Below are 11789 nucleotides of genomic sequence, written 5' to 3' on the forward strand. Positions count from 1 at the left end.
CTCCCTCCACACACTCCATCTCCAGGGGAACTTGGTGCTACGTACTGGTGCTCTCATTCTCCCTGCGGGGAGGGAGGAGGGAAGGACAGCCCCTCAGGGAACCCCTCCCTGGGGCTCCTCTGAAGATGGTGCAGACACTCCCTGGGCAGTCTCACCTCCCCCTGCCCACCAGGACCCACCTCTGGCTGCAGTCCAGTTGGTACCCAAGCATCGAAACCCTCAAGCTGGATTCGGTCACACCATCTCTTGGCCCCCTTGGCCCCCTCTCCCCTACCAATGGCTATTCCCCATGTCTGGGGCACCTTCAGGTCGGAAGATTCCCCCCATTGGGAATAGCCCTCTTGCTCCTGTGGAATTCATCCGCCCATATGCCCATCCGTCCATCTGTCCTGGTCCCCATTTGGCTGCCCGGCACCGCTAGCTGGCTGGGCGCCCCTACCATCAACTCGATTAACCTGTCATGGCAGCCTGTGCCCTGCCTCTGCCCTACCACATACACCCCTACGTAGGGGCCCCGAGCCCAGGTTGTGAGGGGCTGTCCCGACTGGGGCAGCAGGAATCTCCCTCGCATACTGGGTCTCCCCCCACGCAGTACTGTATCCCCGGTCCCCCCCCCGGAGCCCCTGTACTTCAGAGCATATCCCCCCCGCCCCGCCCATCTCTTTGTGTCTCGCTGTGATAGATCAATAAATATTTTATTTTTTGTCCTGGATGTTTGGGGATTATTTTTGACTGTTGATGTTCTCCTTTATTTTTGTGGTTTATGGGGAAAAAAAACCTTTTCTTTTTTTTTTTTTTTTTCTGATCTGGGGAGCTACATCCCCAGTAGAAGATTCATCTTAATCGCTTTGGTATAACTCTGAGTGAAACACACATTTTTTTTTTAAAAAATAAGAAAGGACAATTAACTGCTTCAGAAAAGACTAATAAATGAAAACCTTTTAAGGAAACTGTCTTGGCCTCCTTTGTAATCCCTCAGCTGCCTTCAGCTCCTGGTCGGGGTAGGGCTCGGCCTTGGGAACCTGTTCAAGATGTATTTAGGGGGCCGCCAATTACCTGCCATTGGCTGCTGGCGGATTGATCCTCCTCCTAGTTCAGCCTGTCCTTTAATAATGATAATCCCTTTGTAGGGGAAGCAGAGCGGCCAGCCCTACACACGTCCACCCACAGCGGGTCTCATTCCTCTGAGGATGTGGGTTCACCCACCCAGACACGCCTTCCCCAACCCTCACCCCTTAGGCCCAAATCCTTGGCCTCTAGATGCTGAGAGCACAGCTGGACAGGTGGAGGAAACAAAAATGACCCTTCTGTCCAGACCAAACGCTTGGCCTTGGTGAACAGCCTTGCAGAGCCCGACCTAAGACAAACAGATGGATGTTGCCTTCTAAACGTCCCCTTTAAGGAAGACTCACTGTCACACACGGCCACTAGGGCACCGCTCTACTTCTTTACAAAGCAAAGCAAATGACACTCTGCGGGTGGCAACAGGAGACTCTGTACTACCCTTGGATGCACCAATTCCCCAGGGTTGTCCCCCTCCCCGCAGGGCTACAAATCCACAGAGTATGGGGATATGCCCCCCCCGCCCCGGAGCCCACAAGTCCCTTCTAGAGCATACTCTTCGGTACCAGATTCTGGAATTTCCTCCCCAGACCACCAAGTCCACTTCCAGGGCCCACATGGCCTCATGTGTGCATCAGAGCGAACCCCATGGCCAGTGGGCACTCGTGGAGGCCAGAAGGACGGCAAGGGAGCTGTTTGTTGGGAGTGCGGGTGGAGTCTGCCGTGCAGACAGCAGCAGACGGCAGTATGGGTATCCGTGCACCTGTGCACAAGGACCCTGTGGAAAGAGCAAGGGGGTGGGGCGATGCTCAGGGACAGCTTCCCAGAGGCCAGCAGAGCACAGGAAGCAATCTACCAGGTAGAGAATAGAGCAGAGGGTAGGGAGGGTCAGACCTTTCCAGCAGGAAGGGCAGCCTTGTGAAGGTTCCCAGTGCCCGGTGGGAGGGAGCAGAGCCGAGGAAAGGCGAAGGATGGATCAGAAGCAGGTAGGGGGTAGGTTAAAGGAGACCACGGGGTGGGGGGCTGCTGTGACAGTCAGTGAGGAGTGACAGCCTGCCCGAGAGTAGTGGCAAACCAGATTCATTCATTCATTCACTTGTTCAGCAAAAAGATCCCTTGCTCATCCTGGGAAACCCCTCAGCCCCAGGCATACTGGGATCGTCGGTCCCCCTGCCTTCCAGAGCCATCTATCCGTCATACACAAACATATACACGTATTAGTTGTATTACTCAGCATCTTGGTGTTATTTTAATCAAAACTATGTTTCAAAGATCATTCCTTATCAGCTGTATATTCATTTAACAAATACTTATGGAGTTACGTACCATGCACTAGGTACTGTTTTAGAAGCTGAATATACAGTGGTAAACAAAATGGGCAAAAATCCCTTTCCTCATGGAGTTAACATACCAGTAACTATATCTGTTGTATTTATTTGATCACTTTGCTATTATGACCAATGCTGTCCTGGACATTTGTGTGTACATATCTTTCCTACAAGTCAGTGTGAGTTGGTCTATAGCAGCACCGTCCACAGAACTTTCTGTGATGACGGAAATGTTCTCTATCTGCTGTGTCCGGCGTGAAACCACTAGCTACGTGGGCTCTTGAGCTCTAAAAATATGACTAGTGAGACTGAGGAATTGAATTTTTTTTTTTTTTTTTGCGGTACACAGGCTTCTCACTGTTGTGGCCTCTCCCGCTGCGGAGCACAGGCTCCGGACACGCAGGCTCAGCGGCCATGGCTCACGGGCCCAGCCGCTCCGCGGCATGTGGGATCTTCACGGACCGGGGCACGAACCCGCGTCCCCTGCATCGGCAGGCGGACTCTCAACCACTGCTCCACCAGGGAAGCCCAGGAATTGAATTTTTAATTTTGTTTTTTAATTTAAATTTTTAAATGTAAATAGCCACAGTATTGGATGATGCAGGTCTATGGGAGAAAGTCCTGAAAATAGAAAAGATAAATCAAAAAACAAAACAAAACAAAAGATCCCTTGCTCATCCCTCTGCAGCTCTCCAGCTTCTGAAAGTTGGCCAGCCCCAGGATTCAGCCCTGGCGCCTCCCTGCTTCTATTTCTCATAATTCATGGCTTTAAATACCACGTATGCGTTGGCAGTTCCCAAACTGACACGTCCAGCGCAGACCTCTCCCCTGAACTCTGGACTTGCACGTTCAAGGCCAGTTCTTAACATCTCCACCTGGAAGTCTCATACTCCTGCGTAGCGTGGGTCCGCCCACCCCCACCAAAATCTGCTCTCCTCCCCCCCTTCCCCGTCTCAGTAAACAGCAGCTCCAGTGGTTCAGGCCAGCAGATTTGGAGCCCTCTTCTCTCCCCACTGCCCACACCAGATTCACCAGCAAATCCTGGGACACTGCCTTCAGAAGATAACCAGAGTTCAACCACTCCTCCCACCCCCAGGCCCTGGTCCACCAGCAGCTCTTGCCCGGGGGACTGACACAGCTTCCAGGCTCGGCTCCCTGATTCTGCCCTGGCTCCCCTTCAGCCTTCTTTCCACACAGCAGCCGAAACAATCCTTTTAAAACATAAGTCAGCTCAGGTCACACATCTGCTCAAAATCCTGCTATGGCTCCCGTCTCATTCGGGGCCCAAACCAGAGGCCTTTCAATGGCCGAGGAGCCCCTACCTGAGTTGGCCCAGCTGTTTGATCAGCACCCTGCTACTCGGCCCCCCACCAGGCCGTGTGGTTACACTGCCCTCTTCCCTTCCCTGCAGGCAGCAGGCCACCCTTCTGCAGCCTCCACATCTGCTGTCTCTCCTGCCCAGAAAGCTCTTCCCTCCGTTATCAACGTGCTTGGCATCCTCACCTCTTTCAGGTCTTGATTCAAATGTCACCTTCTCAGAAAGTCCTTCCCTGACCCCTTTTCTAAAACTGCAAACTATAGGGGGTTCCCTGGAGGTCCAGTGGTTAGGATTCCGAGCTTTCACTGCAAAGGACTCAGGTTCAATCCCTGGTCAGGGAATTAGGATCTTGCAAGCCGTGTGGTGCGGCCAAAAATAAAAATAATAATTAAATAAAATTACAAACTATACCTTCCTCCCTCACTTGGGAGACCAATGACTTGGCCCTGCCTTCTCTTTCTCCAGAGCACCCATCACCAGTACCCATCATGTCACCACATAGCGCAGTAATACTTTGCGTCTTTGTTTATTGTCTGACTTTCCCCACCAGAATGCAACTCCCTAAGGATGGACATTGTTTTGAGATCAAAATAGTTCAGGGCTTCCCTGGTGGCGCAGTGGTTGAGAGTCCGCCTGCCGATGCAGGGGACATGGGTTCGTGCCCCGGTCCGGGAAGATCCCACATGCCACGGAGCGGCTGGGCCCGCGAGCCATGGCCGCTGAGCCTGCGCGTCCGGAGCCTGTGCTCCACAACGGGAGAGGCCACAACAGTGAGAGGCCCGCGTACCGCCAAAAAAAAAAAAGTTTAAACTCCCTGCTTTCATTAGTTACACACTCTTGTAGAAAGATGGTAATGGCAAGCAAATGTGCTAGGCTGATAATAGCTTCAAAGATATCCAGGTCCTAATCCCTGAAACCTTGTAAATATTACCGTTACTAGTCTGCTCAGGCTGTCATAGCAAATTGCCACAGGCTGGGTGGCAGAAATTTATTTTCTCACAGTTCTGGAGGCTGGAAGTCCAAGATCAAGGTGTCCACAGGGTTGGTTTCTCCTGAGGGCTCTCTCCTTGGCATGTAGGTGGTTGTCTTCTCCCTGTGTCCTCACATGGTCTTTCCTCTGTGCATATAAGTCTCTTACTCTCCTCTTCTTATAAGGATGCCAGTCATAGTGGATTAGGGCCCATTCTGATGACCTTGTTTTAACCTGATTGCCCCTTTAAAGATTCTATCTCCAAATACAGTGACATTCTGAAGTGTTGGGGGCTGGGACTTCGACGTACAATTTTAGGGGGGATGCAGTTTAGCCCCTAATAGTTACTTTATATGGAGAAAGAGTCTTTGCAGATGTGGTTAAGTTAAGGATCTTGAGATGGGAGATTATCCTGCTGGGCCCTAAATGCTATCACAGGTATCCTTAAAAGAAGCTGGAAGAATTGTATGCCAACAAATTGAATAACCTAAAGAAATGAATAAATTCCTAAAAACACACAACCTGCCAAGACTGAATTGTGAAAAAATGGAAAATCTGAAGAGACCAATGACAAGAAAGGAGAATGAATCAGTAGTCAATCCTCCCAACAAAGAAAAGTCAGGACTAGATGGTTTCCACTGGTGAATTCTACCAAATATTTAAAGAAGAATTTATACCAATTCTCCTGAAACTCTTCCAAAAGATTGAGGAGGAGAAACAGTTCCAAGTTCATTCCAAGAGGCCAGCATTACCCTGATACCAAAGCCAGACAAAGACACTACAAGAAGAGGGCTTCCCTGGTGGTGGAGTGGTTAAGAATCTGCCTGCCAATGCAGGGGACATGGGTTCGAGCCCTGGTCCGGGAAGATCCCACATGCCGCGGAGCAACTAAGCCCGTGCGCCACAACTACTGAGCCTGCACTCTAGAGCCCACGAGTCACAACTACTGAAGCCCGCGCACCTAGAGCCTGTGCTCCATAACAAGAGAAGCCACTGCAATGAGAAGCCTGTGCACTGCAGCGAAAGTAGCCCCTGCTCGCTGCAACTGGAGAAAGCCCGTGCGCAGCAACGAAGACCCAACACAGCCAAAAATAATATAAATTAATTAAAGAAAAAAAAATCAAGACACTACAAAAAGAGAAAACTACAGAGAAATGACATTAGTAAGATGGCAGTATAGGAGGTCTTCAGTCCATATCCTCCCACAAACAATCCTAAATTTCATGTAGAACCACAAAAGACCTCAAATAACAAAAACAATCTTGAACAGGAAGAATAAAGCTGGAGGCATCACACTTCCTGATTTCAAAATATATTACAAAGCTACAGTAATAGAGAGAGAGAGACCAATGAACAGAATAGAGAGCCCAGAAGTAAATCCATGCATTTACGATCAACTGATTTTCAACAAGTGTACCAAAAACACACAATGGGGTAAGGATAGTCTCTTCAATAAATGGTGCTGGAAAAAAAATAAATGGTGCTGGAAAAACTGAATATCCAGATGCAGAAGAAGGAAACTAAACCCTTATCTCACAGCACAACACAAAAATCGACTCAAAATGGATTAAAGACAAACATAAGACCTGAAACTGTAAAACTACTGGAAGAAAGCACAGGGAAAAAGCTTCTTGACATTGGTCTGGGCAATGATTTTTTGCATATGACTCCAGGAGCACAGATGACAAAAGTGAAAATGGACAAGTGGGACAGCATAAAACTAAAAAGTTTCCACAGAGCAAAGGAAACCATCAACAGAGTGAAGAGACCACCTATGAAATGGGAGAAAATCTTTTCAGACCATACATTTGATACAGGTTAGTATCCAAAACATATCTGGAACTCAAGAAACTCAACATTTAAAAAAGAAAAAGAACTAATTTTAAAATAAGCAAAGAACTTGAGCAAACATTTCTCAGGAGAACGCATATGAAGGGCCAATAGGTATATGAAAAGGTGCTCAGTATCACCAGTCACCAGGTCATGTAAATACAAATCAAAACCACAATGAGATATCACCCCCTACCTGTTTAAATGGCTATTATCAAAAAAAAAAAAAAAAAAAAGATAAGTATCGGAGAGGATGTGGAGAAAAGGGCACCCTTGTATACTGCTAGTGGGAATGTAAGTTGGAACAACCGTCATGGAAAACAGTGTGGAGGTTCCTCAAAAATACTAAAATAGAGCTATCATATGATCCAGCAATTCCACTTCTGGTATATAACCGAAGGAAATGAAATCACTCTCTTGAAGAGATATTTGCACTCTCGTGTTTATTGCAGCATAATCCACAATAGCCAAGCTGTGGAAACAACCTACGTATCCAACAACAGATGAATGAATAAGGAAAATGTGTTGTATATCTACAGTGGAATATTATTCAACCTTGTAAAGGAAGGAAATCCTAAATAAATAAATAAATACAGGAAGGGAGGAAGGAAGGAAATCCTGCCACATGCTACAACATGGATGAACCTAGGGGACGTTATGCTAAGTGAAATAAGGCAGTCACAGACAAATACCGTGTGATCCCACTTACATGAAGCATCTAAAGTAGTCGAATTCGTGGAAACAGAAAGTAGAATGGTGGTCACCAGGGCCTGGGGGAGGGGAAGAAGGGAGTTTGTTTAATGGGTACAGAGATTCAGATTTGCAAGATGAAAAATTTACGGACTCTGTAATGACCTGTATGGGAAAACAATCTTTTAAAAAAGTGGATGATGGGGCTTCCCTGGTGGCGCAGTGGTTGAGAGTCCACCTGCCGATGCAGGGAACACGGGTTCGCGCCCCGGTCCGGGAAGATCCCACGTGCCGCGGAGCGGCTGGGCCCGTGAGCCATGGCCGCTGAGCGTGCGCGTCCGGAGCCTGTGCTCCGCAACGGGAGAGGCCACAACAGTGAGAGGCCCGCGTACCGCAAAAAAAAAAAAAGTGGATAATGTATATGTATAACTGATTCACTGTGCTGTACGCCTGAAACTAACACAACACTGTAAGGCAACTATATTCCATATAAAGAAAGAACTAAAGAAAAGGTTTAAAAAAAAGTTTTGGGGATCTGTTTCACAACTGTGAATATACAGTTTACCCTTGAACAATGCTGGTTTGAAACGGGAGAGTTCACTTATATGCAGATTTTTTTCCAATAAATATAACACTTGTATTTTCATTTTACAGGTCTTTAAGTGTGGGAGAAAGTTTGTGTGTGATTAGAGATCACAATATGTAGAATCAAAAGAACAGGGGGTTCAGTCCTGATTCCCTCCAAACGGTTTCTGCTTCCTGGTCTTGGGTGAGTCATTTATCAATTCCTTTGTTTTTGAGGCAGAGATAGCAGCGTTCAGATTTTCCACTGTGTGTGTGTGTGTGTGTGTGTCTGTGTGTGTGTGTGTGTGTGTGTGTGTGTGTGTTGAGGGCAGCGGCGGGAGGGGAGCGTGTGTTGGTTCCCCTAACCCCTGAATCATTCAAAGGTCAACTGTACTTAACACTATTGAAACATACACTTAAAAATGGTTAAGATGATAAATTTATATTATGTGTTTTGATGACACAGGTTTAAAAAAAAAGAAGCCGGAAGGGAGAAGGAACTGATTTCTCCTCTAGAGACTCCGGAATGAATGCAGCCCTTGTTTTTAGCCCAAAGCCACTGAGTTAGGACTTCTGGCCTCCAAAACTGTGAGCAAAATAATTTGTGACCACAGCCACAGGAAACGAATACAGTGAATAAATTAATAATTCTAACGTCAGGTGAATCAGTGCTATGAGGATGAAAAGCCAGGGAAGGAGACGGAGAGTGAGAAAGGATGTTAAGTTAGCTGGGATGGTTGGGGACACCTAATCTCAGGTCAAAGGCCCTGTAATGAACACATGCTTGGGAAGTTAGAAGAGCAGAGAGGTGCACCGTAGTTAACTGGAAAGAGCAAAGGAGAGAAGAAATTTGAGCAAAGAAGTAGCGAGGGACTAGGTCCCATAAAGGTTGCAGTAAGGGCTTCGGGTTTGAAAGCAAGGAAATGTCACACTTTGACCCTTCAGAGGCTCTGGAGGGTGACAGGGGTGCATGACTCAGGGGCTGTCATACCCAACTAGACCAGGGAGGAGAGAAGAGTGGAGGGAGAAGTGGTAGAATTCTAGATCTGCTTTGTACAGGGAGCCAATAGGATCTGCCAGTAGGATTTGCTGATTGATTGATCAAGTGCAAGGAAAATGAATAAGGAGAAAGGAGAGAAGTTGAGGATGCCTTCAAATTTTGGCTGAGCCACTAAAGGACGGGGATGTCATTTACTGAGATGAGAAACACTGGGGGAGGAGCAGATCCAGGCACAAATTAAGAGCTCTGATCCGGATGCATTAAGTTTGAGGTGCCCGTTTGCCATCCAAGTGGAGATGCCAAGTAGATATTTGGGTTCTTGCATCCGCAGCTCAAGGAGAGGGCAGGGGAGTCAACAAGCCACGTGTCTGGGTGATGTCACGCAGAGTGGGCAAGGAGGGGGCAGGCTGCATCTGACAGCAGGGATCCCGTGATGCCAGCTCTCTTTTCCTCCCTAGGCTAGGACAGTTCAGGCTCTGGCCCCTGCCCTGGGTCACAGTCTTGGGCTAATCCAGTGAGTATCCCCAGGGAGCCTCTTGTCACCAGCCTGTGTTCAGCCAGGTATCAATTTGGCAATTTGGACAAATCCTAACCATTGACCTGGAGTGAGTCTTTCCCAAAGGGCTCTGGACCCCTCATCTTGAAAACGTGTATCACGAACCCCATCAGTAAAATATTTTTGAGCAAATATCACATATATTTGCCACTTGGATGGCAGACAGGCACCTAAAACTTAACGCATCCAAGCCAGAGCTCTTAATTTGCACCCAAATTATTATTATTATTTTTATTTTTGCGTTGCGCGGGCCTCACTGCTGTGGCCTCTCCCATTGCGGAGCACAGGCTCCGGACACGCAGGCTCAGCGGCCATGGCTCACAGGCCCAGCCGTTCCGCGGCATGTGGGATCTTCCCGGACCGCGGCACGAACCCGTGTCCCCTGCATCGGCAGGCGGACTCCCAACTACTGCGCCACCAGGGAAGCCCGCACCCAAATTATTATTTGTTCCCCAATACACACATAGACACATTCACTTATAAATTACATACATAATTGACTATACAAGTAACAAAAAATGTTCATCACATAACAATGCAAAAGCAGAGTTTAAGAAGAATGTTCGAAAGATGAAATGAACAACAGTTGCATGCTTTTATTTATTAAAAGTACAAAATTGCTTTTTTGCTTTCAGTTAAAAAAAGGCTTAATAACTTGGATAAGCAATGTGACAGAATATGTCAGATCTGATGAGTTGGTCCTTGGTTTCACCAGGAAACGGGAAACGTGTCTGACAAGGAGCTCCGACAAGAGAAGGAGGTGCCAGCTCTGTCTTTTCGCTCGTCTTGCGGTATCAGCATCATCTCCAACCTGCTTTCTTTTCAAGACTCTGTTGCAGCCACAGGTCTACTCTGGAAGGGTTAGTTGTGTTATAAAAGTGGGTGAGAGGGCTTCCCTGGTGGCGAAGTGGTTGGGACTCCACCTGCCAATGCAGGGGACACAGGTTCGAGCCCTGGTCCGGGAGGATCCCGCGTGCCGCAGAGCAAAGGAGCCCGTGCACCACCGCTGCTGAGCCTGCGTTCTGGAGCCTGTGAGCCACAACTGCTGAGCCTGCGTGCCACGGCTGCTGAGGCCCGCGCACCTGGAGCCCGTGCTCCGCAGCGGGAGAGGCTGCCGCGGTGAGGGGCCCGCACGCCACGGCGAGGAGTGGCCCCCGCTCACTGCAACTGGAGAGGGTCCGCATGAAGCAAATATATATATAAATGAATAAATTTTAAAAAAATAAATAAATTTAAAAACAAAAAAAAAACCTGGGTGAGATCCTCTACCTAACCAGGCACAGGCCCACAGCCCCTCTAGGTCCACTCAGTATCCCCCTGCACCCTGCACTGGGGCCCTCTCCCAAGCCCCTTCACCCAGGGGTGCTACCTGCTGCCACCTCCTGAGGCCGTGAATGTCCTCATGGGTTTCCCTTAATGCTGCCCAGTCCGTTGTAAAATCCCCTTTATTAAACTCTGCTCAGTAATCCCTGCTGAGTGCTTCTCTGCTTCCTGCCAGGACCCTGCCTGATATATACCCTATAGGAAAGCAACAAACAAGCAAAAAACGTTGCTGTCCAGCCTCCGAGGACCTCCACACCTCCTTGGGACACTTTACTATAAGTGCTTTAGGGCCATCTGACCAGCAGACAGAATGAGGGCACCAGCATCAATCTGAATATTAAGGAAGGAGGGAGGGGGCTTCCCTGGTGGCACAGTGGTTGAGAGTCCGCCTGCCGATGCAGGGGACACAGGTTCGTGCCCCAGTCCGGGAAGATCCCACATGCCGTGGAGCGGCTAGGCCTGTGAGCCATGGCCGCTGAGCCTGCGCGTCCGGAGCCTGTGCTCCGCAACGGGAGAGGCCACAACAGTGAGAGGCCCGCATACTGTAAAAAAAAAAAAAAAAAGGAGGGAGGGAGGGAGGGAGGGAGGGAAGAAAGAAGGAGGAAGGGAGGAAGGGAGGGAGGGAGGGGGGAGGGAGGAGGGAGGAGGGGGAGGGAGGGAGGGAGGGAGGGAAGAAGGAGGGAGGGAGGGAGGGAGGGGGAGGGGGGAGGGAGGAGGGGGGAGGGGGGAGGGAGGAGGGGGGAGGGAGGGAGGGAGGGAGGGAGGGGGGGAGGGAGGGAGGGAGGGAGGGGGGGAGGGAGGGAGGGAGGGAGGGAGGGAAGAGGGAGGGAGGGAGGGAGGGAAGAGGGAGGGAGGGAAGAGGGAGGGAGGGAGGGAGGGAAGAGGGAGGGAGGGAGGGAAGAGGGAGGGAGGGAGGGAAGAGGGAGGGAGGGAGGGAGGGAGGGAGGGAGGGAAGAGGGAGGGAGGGAGGGAGGGAAGAGGGAGGGAGGGAGGGAAGAGGGAGGGAGGGAGGGAAGAGGGAGGGAGGGAAGAAAAATTATATTTTGTTCCCTCCCCCAGGTAATTGTTTTGCACCCAGGGATGAATGCCCCACCTTGTAGGCCACTGGACCCAAGCCCTGACTAGAGAAAAATCTATACAAACTTGAT

At 49.4% G+C, this 11789-nt stretch overlaps 1 protein-coding gene across 1 annotated transcript in view; it reads left to right on the forward strand.

Moving 5' to 3' along the window:
• ELN (elastin) overlaps window positions 1-679 on the forward strand; it is a 32097-nt gene extending 31418 nt beyond the window's left edge. The window contains 4 exon segments of the mRNA XM_065893167.1: window positions 184-269; window positions 272-523; window positions 526-605; window positions 608-679. Of these exon segments, the coding sequence (XP_065749239.1) occupies window positions 184-269; window positions 272-523; window positions 526-605; window positions 608-679 (490 nt within the window).
• The last annotated feature ends 11110 nt before the right edge of the window (window positions 680-11789 follow it).

Source organism: Phocoena phocoena, chromosome 15, assembly GCF_963924675.1.
Source record: "Phocoena phocoena chromosome 15, mPhoPho1.1, whole genome shotgun sequence".
Lineage (NCBI taxonomy): Eukaryota > Metazoa > Chordata > Mammalia > Artiodactyla > Phocoenidae > Phocoena > Phocoena phocoena.